The following is an 18,624-nucleotide window of genomic DNA, read 5'->3' as shown; positions in this document are numbered from 1 at the left end:
ACAAAGCATAATAATACAGAAGTTGTTATAAAACACATGATCTTATGAATGATGCCACAAAATGAAGCAGGAAAAAGCTGGCCAAGCCGGTAAACATTTTCTTTTTATCATAATACAAAATCAGACCAGATAGAAACTCTTTTCTTATTCGCATTTCTTATCCATTGTGTCCTAATAATAATTAATGCATTTATAATGGTTTTCTTTCTTTCTGTCTGTCTTTTGTTTGTAAATGGACCAAGCATTGATTGAATGGAAATTTCAAAGTGCATTTCGCACAATATGGATGAATGACATTCAGGGATGAGATATCTTTCAAAAGTAACAGATCTGTGTATTATGGCCTTTATAATGGTTTTCAGTGTGGCTCACCTTTAGCGCAAAGATCACAAGCAAAGCAGTTTCCATAGAAAAACTAGAGGCTAGAACAAATATATTCTTCTTTCTTTCTTTAGATTAATAAAGAAATCTGAAACATGACCAGGATATTTCTGACAGGTTTTGTGAGATTGGCCTGATGTTCTTGACTGTGTATGACTCATATGTTGCCCACCTTCAGCCGCCTGCGGTTCGTCCGCACATACCAGTTGGTGAGCATATCCACGAACTTGACAAGTTTGGGAACCACCGTATAGAGTCTGTAGGCTGGAAACACAAGCACACAAAAACAGATCTATTTCAGACTGTCCTGGTTGTCAAACCACTTCAAGTGTAGGAGTTACCCATCAATTGGTGTGAGAGTAAGCTCTGGTGTCTCACCTCCCATCTCATCTCTGAAGAACTGAATGAGTGACTGAGTGAAAGACTGGATCCATTTATCCATGATGTTGTCGCTCACGCTGGCTGTGTTCTCGTTGTACAGGAACTTGATGGCCTCTTCCTAATGAGAGCAGAGAGCAGACAGACGTGAGTGACTGAGCGAGCTCATACATCTTCATCTTTGCATACTGGAAGAGAAACCGATGTCAAGCACTGAGCACATCTAGACACATCTACTCTCTACTGACTCTCAAGGGGAGGTTTGAGGTTTGGAAGAACGAAAATGATCATGGCCAGTTTAAAATTGTGACCCGGTAAAGGAATAATTTTGTTCTTATTCACTAAAGGTCTTCTCGTTTCTAGTCGTCAAACTTCATTTGAGCATGCATTAGATTCAAATATGACATGTCAAATGCACTGCAGCATGTCTGACCTTGATAATGACAAATTTCATGGTAAGGTTTAGGAAAGTAGCACTTCAAGGCATTCTTCTAAACATCAACTTTCATCTTCTAAAGAGGAAAGTAAGTCAAGAGTTGCTATCAGTATGTAGTAAGAGAGGACCAAAAAAAACCCCGAAACTTTGCCTCTGTTCACCTTCAGCGGTGCTGAGCTCAAGACGCATGAGAGGATATCACTAAAACTACATCAGGCATCCAAAACTTTCTGGCAGATGAACCCTTATGAACCTTTACTTTAAGTTTATTACTCTGATACGTTAGGTAATGGTAAAATATTGAATGGTTTTAAAATATGAATTTTACAAAACACCTTTGCATACTACCAAGGTTGAGTTTATTTGATTAATTAAAAAAAAAAAAAAAAAAAATTTTTGTAATATATTTTAAAATGTGATTATTTTTTTCCCCTGTGATGTCAAAGCTGAACAGAAATCATTCTAATATGCTGATTTGCTGCTCAAGAAACATTTCTAATTACTATCAACGTTGAAAACAGTTCATATTTGTGTGGAATCAGTGGTGCATTTTATGTTTCAGATAATGAACAAAGTTTGTAACAAATGTCTTTACTTAAAAAACAAATTAATATGGATGTGGTTTCAATTTGTGAATGTCAGATTTCATGAGGTTGTTTGCTGAACTAAACTAAAAGTGCAGCGCTGACTGAGCAAAGTCTTGTAGTTAAACAGCTTCAGTGGATCAAAGAGGCTCTGAGGAGTTCCAGGAGATCCGGTCAGATCGTACCTTCTGCAGTCTCTGGACGTTCTGCACCAGGAAGCGGTAGGCGTTGTACCAGGGCAGGAAGACGTCTTTGAGCACATCTCGCACCCCCTCTTCTTTGAAGCGCAGGTTCTCAGCTCGAACCACGGGGGAGTTGATCAGATACAGTCTAGAGGGACAGAAACGATGAAATCAGAGCTGAAAGAGTAGGGATGTAACGATGCCCTGCAAGCCGGCTGAAAATCAGTACAAATGTGAGACGATTCAAATCGGTGAATCGCGATACAATTGGGGGTAGGAGTTTACGTGAATGTATCTCTGAGGGGAAAGTTTAGATTTTCTTTTCATCTTGCCTCTGTAGTGTTCATAAGAGCAGTGCTGCTTTGTTTACAGCGGTAACCAAGGAAACGCTGTATCACTGCTGTTCCATAAGCGCCACCTGCTGGCAGAGAGTGAACCTGCATCTCATTCAGCTCGTCTGCGGTTTCTGATTCATTCAGATGTGTTTTATGTAGTATAGTTTCACAAAACTAAAAGTCAGACAATTCTGATTTTGCTTCAAATTTTGAAATTATACAATCTAATTTAGATTAAAAACTGCTCATGCTGCATGTATGCAGCATCTTTGTTCGGCTCGTGACTAAAATGCAGTGGTTGCCTCTGATTTTAAATGGAAAGAGCACAGATAAAGCCTTAGTTTGTTTAATATGAAGAGATTTCTTTTATTGGTGTTATTTATTTATTTATTTGATTTGGGGTTTGTTTTAAAATTTCCATTTACAATAATAAAAGAACACCTTTTCATTTATAATTCATCTTAAATCTCATTTTAAAAACTTTAAATTGTATCATGAAGTCAGTATCGTGAATTGTATCGCTGCATGAGACGAGTAAATCGTTGCATCCCTATGAAAGAGCACGAGGAAGATCGTTCCTCCGACTGAAGAGCACCTTTACTCGTTCAGAGACAGAGCTCTGATCATATTCCTCCAAACTGTGTGTTCAGACTCTAACTCGGGCGTTATCATGAACTACACACAATGATTGTGAGGTCAGGCGTGAGCTCATCTCTATCGTGTCATGATGATGTGAATCCTGCTGAGGTCAGGAGATACAGACGAGACGCTCAGGAAGATCTGTGTATTGATGCCATTTCTCTGTGAAGCAAGTCAGCAGAGGCACATTTGATTCCCCAAACACTATGAGCATATCGTCCCATTGTCATCAAGCTACAGGGTCTGGAAACAGTACAGGTGTGTGGGGCAACTGACCTATCGGTAAGCCCCGCCCCCCTCAGGGTACGATTATATTAATTTACATTTAGCCAGTTTCAAATATGGAGAGGCACTGAAATGTCGACCTTCGTTTGTGTGTTTTTGACCTACGCCGTGCATGGTATGAGAACGGTTTGCTATTCAGGTTTGTACGTTAGCATGGACTCACTGACTTTAACATTAGTTAGTTTTAGCCATCATAGATCATAGATACCTTGCCGAAGCACAAGATGAAATTTTGTGAAAATTGTAACTTAATGAGAGCATGATAACCAGAAAATTAATGGTGAATAATAAAATCAATTCCAGATTCCATTGCCCATCCACTCAGGATAGCTGGAACCAGTGTTACAAGCACCTCAGTCACATCGGTTTTCCATTTTTGTAGCATAAACCCCATCAAAACAATGAAAGCTTTGGATCTTCCAGTGTTTCTCTATGGTGCTGAAACCTACAGATGTCTGAGTTCTGCTACCCGTGCAACTGATACTCGACTGCCGGTGGCTCATATGCATTCGAGGGGAGGGGCTTACCGATAGGTCAGTAACAATAAATATAAGAGTAACTATAAAAGCATGTGACCAGAGTTTGAAGTGTCTTTGAACAGCCATCTTCAAGCATTTCATTGGTCATGACTGCAGACTGTTGTTGGTGATGTCTAATGTTTCTTCACCAGTTTGTGCACATTTGGTAATAAAATATAACCATTTAATGTATTTTAAAAATTACTTCTGAATGTTATTTTCAGATTTTGAATGTCTACAGAATATGTGATGTTTGTAACTATTTTTATTACATCACTTAAGTGTAATACTGCTTATATTTTATTCACTGTGTAAAATAATAATAATAGCAATGATAATAATAAGAACCGTATATACATTTATTCACTTGGTACTTACAAATCATGTGCCATCGCTGCTATAACGGTCAGTTCATCTTGTGGTCTACTAAAAACTTTGTGAACATTGTTTTAATCTCATATTAAATGTCTAAATTAATGGAAAAATACATTAAGGCAACATGAAAATGATTTAAGTTTATATTTAAATAATGATTTCATTTTTAAAGGAAGGTATTGCTGTGCTATCAACACGATGACACAGGCCATAGACTGATGGCTGGAGAACCAACCCAACAATATCAGGAGCCATGAAATTCTCAGAGAATGAAACTCAAAGCGGTTCAGGACAAACGCTGTTTACTGATGTGAGACGAGTCTGATAGCCGTGTCCTCTCATGCTAGTATGCTGTGACTGATCATTTTTGCTCCATAACACGTTCTCATTAGACGCACACTATTTCAAACGTTTCAGGGTAATTAGTCACGCGGGTCAATAACACTTGAACTCTTCTCAGTCCTGGCTTCAGATCAATAGATGCTTTTTTGCATTTAGCCAAAAAATAAAACCCACTAGAGCCTCAGAGCTACAACAATCACTTTTATCATATCTTTCAGGTTTTTAAAAAGATTTTTTTCTGCCATTTCATTGTGGATTTAATTGTTGTATTTCGCTGTAGTCTGGTTATAATGTGCAGTATAGAGTGCAAAGCTCTGCAGGATCACTTTATTTAGACATTAATTCCAGATACCGTGTTTAAAATGTGTTGTTAAAGTGTATGTATGTATGTATGTATGTATGTATGTATATCAGGGCTCGACATTAACGCTTGTACGCTTGTCCGGGACAAGTGAATATTTTGGACGGACAAGTGAAAGAGAAATTTACTTACCCAATCGGACAAGTAACTTGAAAAAGTCAATACCAAAAACAATAATAACTGCCTTTATTTGTGATATAGCCTTTGTTATAGGGGTGTGCGATTATATATCGTTTGCGATAATTTCGTAATTGTTGTTTTAACGAGTATATTGCAAGAATCAAACAAAGAGTGCACGCATAATTACGTAAAGTCGTCTAGGTTAGACTAGCTCACGTGCATTCTTTCACTGCATGATTCAGTATTACAATTACAATGCATGAAGAATGATCAGAAAATTCAAGACATGGGGGAGGAAAATGTATGCATTTATATCATTTCATATAGTTAATATCACATGAAGATCGAACGCTGTTTTTTTTTTTTTTTTTGCTTCAAAAATCATCAAGATTACAAATGTGATAACAGTTCAATAAACAAGAAGTTAACATTAAGAGACTTACGTTTTAGACACCATATTGCCTGTTTTTGCTCTATTCACCAACAAAAAAAACCCTCCAAACACAGCCACAATGCATATACATACATACATGCATACATACACACACACAAACACACACACACACACACACACACACACACTGTGTGCAGAATTATTAGGAAAGTTGATATTCTGGTCATATTTTTTTTCCCAAGAACATTTGACCAATTCCAAACCACATCAATCTTAATAACTACTATTGATTTTGTATTTAATCATTTCTAAGTGATATATAATTGTCCGTGAAGGCTGAAAGTCAAAAGCTCCTTATGTCAGGTGTGCTGAATTATTAGGCAGGTTTTCTTTTACAGATAAAATGAGCCAAAAAAGAGACTGAACTCAGACTAAAAGTTAAAAAATATATATATATATTAAATGCCCATGAGAAGGATGCAATACTAATGCAATAATAGAATTAGCAAAGTTAAGGCATGACCATTGGGCAGCGAAATGCTCATCGGGTCAGCAGGGAATTTATCTTCCAGAATCTGGCAGTAAGTTTTAGGAGCTCGTTTTAGTTCATCTCCTATCCTGAAAAGTCTGTCTTGCAGGATTGATTAAAAATGAGCTCCTAAAACTTACTGCCAGATTCTGGAAGATATCAATACAGTTGAGGTCAAAAGTTTAAATCCCCCTTTCAGAATCCGCAAAATGCTAATTATTTTTACTAAAACAAGAGGGATCATACAAAATGCATGTTATTGTTTATTTAGTACTGACCTGAATAAGATATTTCACATAAAATATGTTTACATATAACCCACAAGAGAAAATAGTTGAATTTATAAAAATGTAAACCTGTTCAAAAGTTTACATCCCCTTGATTCTTAATACTGTTGTTAGCTGAATGTGCTGAAAACAGCTGTGTTTTTAGTTTAGTGATAGTTGTTCATGAGTCCCTTGTTTGTCCTGAACAGTTAAACTTCCTGCTGCTCTTCAGAAAAATCCTTCAGCTCCCACAAATTCTTTGGTTTTCCAGCATTTTTGTGTATTTGAACCCTTTCCAACAATGACTGTATGATTGTGAGATCCATATTTTCACACTGAAGACAACTGAGGGACTCATACGCAGCTATTACAGAAGGTTCAGACGCTCCAGAAGGAAAAACCATACATTAAGAGCCGGGGGGTGAAAACTTTTGAACAGATTGGTGATTACAGAACTACATTTTTCTTATTTTGCCTAAATATCATATTTTTTCATTTAGTAGTGCACTTCAGAGTCTACAGAAGATAGTTACATGTTTCCCAGAAGACAAAACAAGTTAAATTTACCCTGATCTTCAAACTCAAGGCATTTTTATTTCAAAATAATATCATATATATTGCAAATATTCAATACATCACCAATCCCTAACACACAACAAACAAAAGCCAAACTAAAGGGGTGTAAAAGTCATGGTCATATCCTATGTGAGAGCGTTTAGTGTGCACGGTCCCATATGGATGGACATAAATATCTTATTATTCATTAGCCATATGCCCATGTCACAACTGTGCTTGAGGGGGATTTCAAATGGCTCACAGACTAATATTCGTAGATAGTGTGCAGAAGGAGAATGTTTTGTGTTTGTGAAGTGTGGTCTGCTCACCGCAGCGCATCGGCGCCGTAGTTCTGCACAATCAGGCAGGGGTCGGGGTAATTCTTCTTACGCTTGCTCATTTTCTGTCCGTCACTGCACACACACACACACACACAGTCAGAGACTCCAGGTCAGAGAGCGGTACTATCTTCCTGCCCGAGGACAGAGCCAGTGCAGGCCGAAGTGTGTGTGTGTTACCTTGCCAGAACCAGACCGTTCACAATCACGTTCTTGAAAGGTGGTTTCCCAAACAGAGCGGTCGCGAGCACCAGCAGCGTGTAGAACCTACAGCAGAGCGACAAACACACACATGCTGGATTTACTGCACAAACAACGCATGCACACTGACTATGGAGAGGAAAGACAATCAACTGCACTCAGATTCAGATAAACAGGTCCTCAAACACACCACAAAATGTAAAATAACCCTGATTCATACTGTAAATACATTGCTGCTTCAGATCAATCTTAAACTGTGACACTCTCAATCACACACATTTAGCTTTCTCTGTGTGTGTGTGTGTGTGTAAATTCGTTTATTCTCTTTAAATACAGAGCTCAGGGTGTAAAATGTTTAGTTTTTTTTAAACCCCAGATGTTAGAGCATAAGGCTGTTTTGTATGCTTTTTGAATAAACAATTAATAAGAGATTTAAAACTGAGATTATGATGTTTGGTGGATCTACAGCACAAATGTGTGGGAATAATGAATGAAGTGTGTGGAATAAGCTGTAAATACATGCATTATTCAACTGATACGCTATAAAAGGGTTGAATCTCACTTTGAAACGTCTGGGTCAAATTTAACCCCAAAATATTAGTATTAGCCTAAAGAAATTCATCCCTCCCTCCCAGTTTTCATTAATGCAATAGGGAATAAAGTCTCAATGGCATTACACTAATAGTAATAAATAAAATCATCACAAATCTAAAATAGCAATTAATTAACAAATTACTATTAATTTGTTTCTACTAATTAATTACTGCATCCTACTATTATTTACACTGTAGCACTTTTTTCTTACAGTAATGAGAATTTAGTGGGAAATTTGTCTTAAAAATCTTAGAAAAAATTACTAAAATAATTCAACATCTCAAGAATACACTTATTTTATAGATTATTTTCTCAGTCAAGTTCAGATTTTCTTTATTTTCTTTATATTGATCCTTTTTTAAGTTATTTATTCCTAATTTAGTAACTTATGTAAAATAAAAATGAATTTCATTGCATCATGCCTTATTTACTATCTTTAATTAACATCATATATATATATATATATATATATATATATATACACCAGCTGTCTATAATATTGGCACTGGCCCTCAATCAATCTGTCAACTATTAGTTTTTTGGTTTTTGGAGTCATATGACCTGCACATGTGAGATCTTTCTGTGAGATCTACTCATAATCATCTCCATGAATGAACAGTCGAAGGGTTTCTCACCATCCTCTGGTCTGATCGATGCCCTCAGCGATGAAATCGGCCGGGAAGGCATCCTCAAACTCACGCCTGTTCTCAAACGGGTAGTGCACCTGGGCATAGGGCATACTTCCGCTCTCGAACCAGCAGTCAAAGACCTCCGAGACCCTCTTGAGCTGCCCCTTCCCACAGCGGGATGGGATGGTCAGGCCGTCGATACTACCACACACACACACACACACACACACACACACACACACACACACACACACACACCTGAGTGAGGCTTCTGCTGCTCTGAGGCTGTGATGACGAGATGGTCAGGTGTCGCTGAGTCTCACCTCTCTCTGTGAAGATCAGATACTTTAGCTCCTGTCAGCTCCTCCAGCTCAGCCATGGAGCCCACACACACCACCTACAAACACACACACACACACACACACACACACTCCAGATCATCAGGAGACGACCTCCCAAACCACCACGGCTAAACTACAGCGGAGGCTAAAACGATTAGAGCACTAGAAATAACTGACTTAAAACCATTTTTAGCTGCTGATAATACTAGTGCTCTAATCATTTTGGCCTCCGCTGTACGACGCAGATATATGAACTGTCCGAGAACTATCAGACTGTTGTTGAAAATATTTCATCATCCAGAAGAAAATTAGAGTAATGTTATAAGTACTCGTATAACAATAGGCAGATTTGCACATTTTAGTGCAAACTTAACACCGGCCAAAAAGCAGGACAACCTTGATTTTCTCCAGGTGGGCAGTGAAGTTTACCATAAAGTGTGTTACTAAAAGTGAGCAGCGAGGCTGGGCCGCTGTCCCCGTTTTCGGCTGGTCTCAGGTAATGTGGCCCAGATAGGGCCGCCTCGGCAGAGAGCAAGAGAGCTGCGCTTTCTGGCCCCGCTCCGCTCCGCTCGGGGAGCCGTGGCACTCCAGAGACTCGCTCCTGGAAACAACTCATTATGCTATTTTGAGGAAGCAGGTCGCTGTCCTTCTTTTCCAACAGCTCGCTTCAGCAGGCAGACGCCAACAACCTAATTCTGACTTCCCACAAGTTCAGCTTTAAAAAAAGAAGCACTCTAATAAGAGCACTTAAAGACCATTGCTAATGTTTAAGACAGTTATCCTTCTAAGAAGATTGAAATGAAGAAGGCATGAAGTTCACACAGATTTCACAAAACAGCTAATGGCAGTTAGCACTAGGAGGAACAATCACAATGATTTTAGCCTTCACATCAAATTAAAATTGAATTAAGACTTTAATCCAATTTATTTATTTTTAATTGTCCAACTTATTCTTACAAATCAATACTATTTAAATTTTAGCTTTTACTTTTATTTATTTATTTAAATTTTTATAAAAACAGTCAAAAACATATTTGGTTGGTAAAAACTATTCTTTATAACTATGTATTTTTTAAACCAATCAATCAATAAATAAATAAATCATTCTTTCTTCTGTTAATTTAAAAGCAGTGTGAGTCTTATTTTTGCATGAAATATCTTGAATCCACAACGGCTGAAAGGCTTCCAACTTTTTAGCCATTCTAAAGCTTCGAGATATGAAATACAAAAAAAGTGCAAAATGTTATCCAAATGCTGATGACCCTTCACTGACCTCTTCATAGTCGTCACTGACCCACAGCGGGATGGGCGTCCCCCAGTAGCGGTTTCGAGAGACCGCCCAGTCTCGAGCGTCCCTCAGCCAGTTGCCAAAGCGCTTCTCCTTCACAAACTCAGGAACCCTGGGTACAAAGACAGAGAGAAACACCACTCTTAACTTCATAGAGACCAATGCAGACGCATCCCAAAAAAGCTCTTATTCGTATTAAGCTTGAATGCTTACACGTTCAAACCGGCAAGGCTTCCAGTTTTCTCAGTCGCTTTGGCTCAGTTCTCAAATGAGAGTTTTATTTTTTCCTCAAAACAATAAGTTCAGATGTCAGAACAATTAGTTTCTTGTTCACATCAGATTTGAATTTCTTATTGATTTAAGCAAATTGCATGTGTTTTGTCACGTGTGCAAAAGTAAGTGCAACTGTCTAAAATTTGCACAATAATTAAATGCGCACAACTTGTTGATTAAAATTGATGAGTTGATTCTCAGTAAACCATTTTAGATGCAAAATGATCCATTCAATTATCAAAATCTATCAGACGAGCATGAAATTCCATAAATATCAGACATGGAATGGTTGTAATGTCTGCTAAGTTGGCAAATGGCTTGCCATTAGGGTTGCAAAGGGGTGGAAAATTTCCTGTAAATTTCCTTAAAGTTTCCAGAATTTTTAGAAAAGTTCGTAAATTTTTTGGACACTTTTGGAAAGTTCACTGGACAATTTCATCCCCTTTGCAACACTACTTGCCATTGCAATGAAATGGAGATCACAATCTTGGCAATCAATCAAGTTCGGAAGCATATCTATAGATTTTGCACACCATAAACTACCAATTTTAATGAGGACGAATGTCACAACCCTAAACAGCAGCAGCAGTACTGTATAAAGACATTTATAATTGTAAAGTACATTTGTGTTACTTGTAAACGGTGAACATTCACGGTTGCTTGTTGTGTAAGAGCAATAGGAAGATATGCAAGAGTGTGTTGTGGTGTTGGTGTAAGGGGAAGACAACAGAATGTGTAAAAATGAATAAGCAATGGTGAAATTTCAGTTTACATGTAAGATTTCTACAAAAATAAATGTACTGTATAAATGTTTATTTCCTTTTTGTGTACTACAGTGTTGACTTTTGCCCAAGACATTTTTACCTACTGTTGAGATCTGTATCTAAAATGCTCAGTGTGATACACTGACAAAACTGACTTGTATAGCATAGAAAGCAGTCTGTCAACAAAAAAGTAGAAAAAAAAAATATATAACCAATATGAAATAAAATTGCATATAACAAAATGAAATTTTTTAGAGTTTTTTGTCAATCTCAAAGAAATGGCTTGGCTTAAAAAGGACTGTCGAGCTGAATTGGCATATGATGGGTGTTATCATCTGGAGAAGGCAGTCTAACAGCTCATGCTTTAAACTACAGCCTGACATGTTCAGTGTTCGATTTACTTTTGTTATGCCTTTAATACAAGTTGTCCATCATGCAAATTTTGATCTACAGACAGAAGAGACACAGCTATGCATAGCTATGAAAATAAACCTTGTAAAATAAAATAAACCAGCTACTTGTAAAGGTAACACTGCCAAAAGGTAAAGCAAAAAAGAATAAAGGCCCTATAATCGAACCCTGGGGGACTTCAAAATTTGTTTTGAAGATTGATTACCTATAGCAAAAAATAAATAAATAAATATTTCTAAATGTCTATTTGTCATGTAGGATTTAGATCAATTTAAAACCATCCCTGAAAAACCTATAAAGCTTGAAGGTCTGTTAATAAGAATGTTGTGATTGACTTAATTAAAGGTTATATTGATATTGGACCAAGCTGAAAGCTCTGGGCCACATTCAGTCAACATAAGCAAAACTCATTTCTGTGTTAATCGTTTATGAAACCATTCTTACAAAATTTTCACAAAATTAAATTTTTTGCATTCTATGTTTAGCATAATTTACACAGATTATGCTAAATCCAATTATATTTCCCAGCATTCAAGTGCACATTATTTATAACAAAAATCAGTGCTGTTTCTCTAGTTTGGTAGGTTACCTCCGGATCACAAATCATTTCACACGTAAGACTACATTATAATAGTTATGCTTAGTTAAAATACATTTATGCACAGCAAGGATAATATGTATTTGGAAAAAAATCATCAAAACATTGCTACTGCTCATCAAATCGCACCAAAACTAATCGATTTCATGGCACACTAGTTGGACAGATTTTTCTAATTGTTATTCAGGTCTATATTTCCTGTTATCCTCTTTCTCCTTGGACACAAAAAACAAAACTAACAATTTAAAATAATCCATCCCTCACTAAAGGAAGGTTAAATGTCCTCCTGGGTGTCGTCCTGCTGCCCTCCTCAAGACACAGCTGAGAAAGAGTCTCTGCTTCTGCAGCGAGCTTTCATCAGAACACCACTGACTTCATCAATTCTCATCGGGAAGAGGCATTTCTATTTAAGTTCCATCTCAGCATCCAATATATCAATTTAATGATTTTTCTCTTTTCTTATGCCCTCTCATCTCTGAACTAAAAGTAGAATTTAAGGGCACTGTGATGGGCTGAATGCACAGGACATCATCCACAGCCTTATAATAAGCCAACAGAAGAAACGCGCATTAGATTGTGAACGTGAGGTCAAATCAGGACAGGCATGATAATAAACTTCAGTCTATATGGCTTCTTGGGACTGATTTAAAAAATAAAGCATCCTTGGTGAAATAATGGTTAAAGGAATAATTCACCACACGGTAATTGTATCATCGTTTACTCTTCTGTTATCTGCATGATGCATGTTTGACATCGTATGACTTTTAATGCAATTACAATACACGAAGACTGAAGCTTTCAAGCATCAAAAAGGACATAATTACCATAAAAGAAACATGAAAGTTCTCATGGACTGCAATTTAAGTTGTTATTCACTGATAATCCTGCCCTTGAGTGGGCTGTTAACTAGTAATGAGAATATGAACGAATGGATTCTATGAACTGATTCATTTAACAGATCTGACTGAAAAGAACAATGAATTCAGATTTTTGCAGATTTATTAAAAAAGAAAAACTGTAATATCACATGGTCCTAAGTATTCAGACCCTTTGCTCAGTATTTAGTAAAAGCACCCTTTTGATCTAATACAGCCATGAGTCTTTTTGGGAAAGATGCAACAAGTTTTTCACACCTGGATTTGGGGATCCTCTGCCATTCCTCCTTGCAGATCCTCTCCAGTTCTGTCAGGTTGGATGGTAGCGTTGGTGGACAGCCATTTTAGGTCTCTCCAGAGATGCTCAATTGGGTTTAAGTCAGGGCTCTGGCTGGGCCATTCAAGAACAGTCACGGAGTTGTTGTGAAGCCACTCCTTCGTTATTTTAGCTGTGTGCTTAGGGTCATTGTCTTGTTGGAAGGTAAACCTTCGGCCCAGTCTGAGGTCCTGAGCACTCTGGAGAAGGTTTTCGTCCAGGATATCCGTGTACTTGGCCGCATTCATCTTTCCCTCGATTGCAACCAGTCGTCCTGTCCCTGCAGCTGAAAAACACCCCCACAGCATGATGCTGCCACCACCATGCTTCACTGTTGGGACTGTATTGGACAGGTGATGAGCAGTGCCTGGTTTTCTCCACACATACCGCTTAGAATTAAGGCCAAAAAGTTCTATCTTGGTCTCATCAGACCAGAGAATCTTATTCAGGTGTTTTTTAGCAAACTCCATGCGTGCTGTCATGTGTCTTGCACTGAGGAGAGGCTTCCGTCGGGTCACTCTGCCATAAAGCCCCGACTGGTGGAGGGCTGCAGTGATGGTTGGCTTTCTACAACTTTCTCCCATCTCCCGACTGCATCTCTGGAGCTCAGCCACAGTGATCTTTGGGCTCTTCTTTACCTCTCTCAACAAGGCTCTTCTCCCCCGATAGCTCAGTTTGGCCGGACGGCCAGCTCTAGGAAGGGTTCTGGTCGTCCCAAACGTCTTCCATTTAAGGATTATGGAGGCCACTGTGCTCTTAGGAACCTTAAGTGCAGCAGAAATGTTTTTGTAACCTTGGCCAGATCTGTGCCTTGCCACAATTCTGTCTCTGAGCTCTTCAGGCAGTTCCTTTGACCTCATGATTCTCATTTGCTCTGACATGCACTGTGAGCTGTAAGGTCTTATATAGACAGGTGTGTGGCTTTCCTAATCAAGTCCAATCAGTATAATCAAACACAGCTGGACTCAAATGAAGGTGTAGAACCATCTCAAGGATGATCAGAAGAAATGGACAGCACCTGAGTTAAATATATGAGTGTCACAGCAAAGGGTCTGAATACTTAGGACCATGTGATATTTCAGTTTTTCTTTTTTAATAAATCTGCAAAAATGTCAACAATTCTGTGTGTTTCTGTCAATATGGGGTGCTGTGTGTACATTAATGAGGAAAAAAAATGAACTTAAATGATTTTAGCAAATGGCTGCAATATAACAAAGAGTGAAAAATTTAAGGGTGTCTGAATACTTTCCGTACCCACTGTAAGTGTGCAGATTCAGCTCCACAATCTCAAACATCTACAAACATAAAAAGGCATGAATCTGAACAGTGCAATTACACAAACCACAGAAAACCCTCCAGAGAAAGAGTCATTGACATTCAGACTCGACTTTGATTTTGTTTGGCGATATAGCCAAAAAAAAAATTTTATATGACAGTTTTAACATAATTGTGATTTTTTTTTTTTTTACAAATCAGATGATATCAAAAATTATCATGATAAATGTCAAATCTTTATTTCTTTCAAGTTTAAAGCCAGATGTTTGCTCCAAAGTGAAAGTTGTAGAATCCAGACCACTAATTTTCCTTAAAATAAATACCTTCATAGAAAAAGTATTTTCTTAAATTTCATATTTAATTTCTGCATGTTCTAATGAGTGATATTTTTTCAAATCAAGAAACATTTTTGTGTTGCCTGATAATATTAATAATAATAATAATAATAATAATAATACTTTTTTGTAATGAACTCTTAGAAATGAACATTTGATAGTAGCTTGAGTTAGAATGCAGATGTAATTTTTTGTTCATTATGAAAATCAGTAACATCTGTAAAAAGTTATAACCTCAATTTTATATGCTGAGGAATTTAATTTATTATTATTATTATTATTATTAATTAACCATTGGTCTTCCAAAGTAGTATACATTTAAATCATGATAAACACAGTTCAGTACCATGGTAAAAATATTTTTTGGGTATTTGTATGAAAACAGTAGTTAGCCTAAACACATTTAGTATAAATGCACACATGCTACAGCTTGATCACAAAACTACAATTAGGCTATATTCCAATACTCCTATAATAAAATTCAATGTGAATATTCCACATTTTCGCCACAATACCATGGTGCAGTTAGTGTTGCTACAGTAAATCTATGGTAAATGATTGTGATTTGTAAATTGAAAGTCTTCTGACTGTACCTATCTGTTCTAGTGAGTTTGCAACCGCTGCTGTTTGAACGTTGAGCTGAGCAAATCAACGCTCTGTGGTTCAAAATGAGTAGCTCCGTTTCATTCCGCTTTTGGTGCATAAACATTAAATTGAACATTTATCAAACTCTTCATATCGTTTTATTAAGGACAATTATATCGCGATAATCATCATTACCGATTTATTGCCCAGCCCTACCCTGACCCATCGGATCTGGACACAGAACAGCACAGCCATCTTCACACTGCTAAAATGACACAGAATTGTGTGATTTTATGATGGCGTTTATGTGCACTAAACCACATAAACCCAAAGCACCTTGCTGAACTCTTCAGCCGTTATCTAGAACACAAACATGCCCTTTTCTGCATTTCATGTGCTGTCTAGTGCAGCAGAGTGACTCAGGAGCGGTGTGTGTCTCTGTCCTGCAGGTGAATCATCTGAGAGTCACATTACAGCAGAAAGGCCCTGCATATGCTGCCAAACACCTGTGCTGTGACCACAGACATCATCTCTGTAGAGCGCTGGGCAGCTGCCCGCATACACTTTAACATGGCCCGTATAGTTTCTGTGACACGCATGAGGCTGGAGATTATGCGCATACATTAAAAATGACACTTCTGCAAAAGTTGAAAGATGGCACTTTTTTTAAAATTGCAAGTGGGATTTTTTAGGACGCGAGAACGACCACAGCAGAACACAGCTGTCATGTGCATGTGGTGAATTTCCTACCTTCTTCCAAGTTAAACATATTTCAGTTGTAGTGCCCTCTATAGGCGGAACTGGACTAAACTTGGTGTGCATCCTCAAAATATCATGTTCTAAAAGTGTACCAAGTGTCAAGTAGACTAAACTTTGCGTTCATGAGATATAGACTAATTAGTCAACGTGAATCTGAGGGTCCTTTCTGCAAAAGATGCGACAGACGGAAACTCTTTGAAATGGTTTTTGTCAGGACGAACTGTAGATGAAACCTGGAAAACATTTTGTGGGATTCAGATCAGAGCATGAGTGTGCAAAAGTAGCGTTTTCAGAAAATGCAAAATGGTGGAATTTATACAGAAACCAAAGACCGTGAAATTCAAAACATAAACCTTCAGAGCACATACCCCAAATCAGATCCTGCACAAGGAATTTAACAGTCACTCAAAACAAACTCAAATGACTTTGAAACTGCATCTGAGAGACAAAGCTCTTGCTATGCACCATATCACACATCATCAACAGACTGAAGATCCCATTAAAATGCATGAGAAAACACCAGCCGAACTTCGACAAGAGTTTGTCCAGTCATGCATTACGCAAGAGCCGTAGACATGCAGGTCACATACAGGTGTAGAGATGCCAGATTCACTGTACCAGTAGCATTTGCTGTTGTTGTCCAGAAGCTTCTCCACCATGTGCTCCACCCTCACAAACCAGCTGGGCACTGCTTTATAGATCAGCGGCGTGTCTGACCTGCCAAAGAAAGGTTTTTCAATATTTCAAGATTAACTTTTATAATGTTAAAGTGCTCTCTCCTGTGCAAGCATCATATGGCAGGACTACCAATCAACAGCAGATGGGAAGGGAGTAAGATTGTTTGGAAAGTGAAGTAAAAATCAGTCATTATGCTCCATAGAGAAACTGTTTCAGTAATAATGAAGAAACCCTTGTGATTAATCATTTTAAACATAAAATCATTAAAATCTGTAAATACTGTATTATGAATGCAGGATGGCACTCGTATGATAAATTGCTTGGGCTCTTTGAATATCTTCCAAAATACAAAATAAACACCATTGTATTTAATATAAGTAATTAATGACTATGCAAACGAAACAATTTTTTGCTGATTCACTTACTTCACTCACAATGCTTCAGTGTTTTCATGAAAGACTAAAGTACAGTCTTTGAGTACTTTCTTTTTCTATTTTTTGTTGTTTGTTTGTGTCTAATGGCAGTTTGTAATTTGATTCATCACCTAAATGAACCTATGGAAAAAATAACGGAGGAAAAATTGTGAGCTGTTTGCTCGTTGGTAAACAATAATTACTCTTGCGTTTGTTTATATTTTGGGCGTTGTCCAGTAATGACCATGACTAGCACACAGTGTGTTTGGATTAGTCGTGTCTGACCGCTAGCCAATCGGTTTACAGTACATACTTCACTACCAGCATCAACACCAAATCCAATGTATGAGATTAATGCATCCCAACTTTCTACTAGCACCTAAAAATTATTTTGCAAATGAAATGATTTTTGACTATCTGGCCATTAATGCAATGAACAGCTTTGAATTATTTTTCTTTTCCCTCGAGTGAGAGGTTGTATTACGCTAACCAGATAATCAATGAGAACCAGATGAAAGCATCTTTTGTTGGTTGACTTTCACTAAAGTTAGAAGTGAACCAGTCCGGCTCTCTGCTGGTCTGTTGTCTATGTTGTCGTTTGTTGGTAGCACACTGACGCTGTGGTCTATGATTAGAGATGAGGAGCATGTCTGACCTCCGTAAGCCTCAGCATTAGCATTCTCAATCTCTCCTGATCGACCATCAGTATCTGCTGTGCCTTTACGCTGACAAACCCCTTCAGTATCCATAATGTTGGTCCCCAGCAGCGCCGGGACAGGCAGAGCTCATGAGAATCGATAGGAGAGTGATTTATTGATGGCGTAGGCGTTACATGAGTTTCTGTTCGTCAGAGGGGTTAATGAGGCTGGAGGTCTGCGCAGCGCCGCTGTGACCTCTCCCAGCTCACTCACGCCCCGTATGAAGTGATGAAACAGCAGGCTAGATATTGAGCACCGTGTGCTAATGTTCCTACCCCGCAACCCCTTCTCTACAGGCCACAGTATCGACTGAACTCTGCCCCGTCCAGCAGAGGTCACAGAGATGTGCGCACCTCCGTTTTAGAAAGCCTTTTGGGTTGGTTGATAAAGAAAAACAAAATTCGGCCTTTGGCAATAGTCATTTTCTCTGAATTTCTGATGGACAGGGGCTGGAAGAAATAATGTGAACACCTTGGAAATACGCAATATTTCTTTATCACGGTGTTTTACCACCATTAGTCTTTAATACAGCTTCCAACCTGACAGTTTAATGTCATCTATTAGAACATTTAC

General features: G+C 38.0%; 1 protein-coding gene across 1 annotated transcript in view; it reads right to left on the bottom strand.

The window, feature by feature from the left end:
• iars1 (isoleucyl-tRNA synthetase 1) overlaps positions 1-18,624 on the bottom strand; it is a 79,646-nt gene that overhangs the window by 39,440 nt on the left and 21,582 nt on the right. The window contains exons 12-20 of the mRNA XM_058790729.1: positions 16,881-16,979; positions 10,057-10,183; positions 8,766-8,839; positions 8,449-8,643; positions 7,199-7,285; positions 7,010-7,093; positions 1,965-2,109; positions 760-880; positions 554-645 (exon numbers count right to left, since the gene is read on the bottom strand). Of these exons, the coding sequence (XP_058646712.1) occupies positions 554-645; positions 760-880; positions 1,965-2,109; positions 7,010-7,093; positions 7,199-7,285; positions 8,449-8,643; positions 8,766-8,839; positions 10,057-10,183; positions 16,881-16,979 (1,024 nt within the window). The remainder of the gene's footprint in view (positions 1-553; positions 646-759; positions 881-1,964; positions 2,110-7,009; positions 7,094-7,198; positions 7,286-8,448; positions 8,644-8,765; positions 8,840-10,056; positions 10,184-16,880; positions 16,980-18,624) is intronic.

Source organism: Onychostoma macrolepis, chromosome 11, assembly GCF_012432095.1.
Source record: "Onychostoma macrolepis isolate SWU-2019 chromosome 11, ASM1243209v1, whole genome shotgun sequence".
NCBI classification, from domain to species: Eukaryota; Metazoa; Chordata; class Actinopteri; order Cypriniformes; family Cyprinidae; genus Onychostoma; species Onychostoma macrolepis.
Note: the sequence above shows the minus strand (reverse complement) of the source record. Positions and strands in the feature narration are given on the sequence as shown.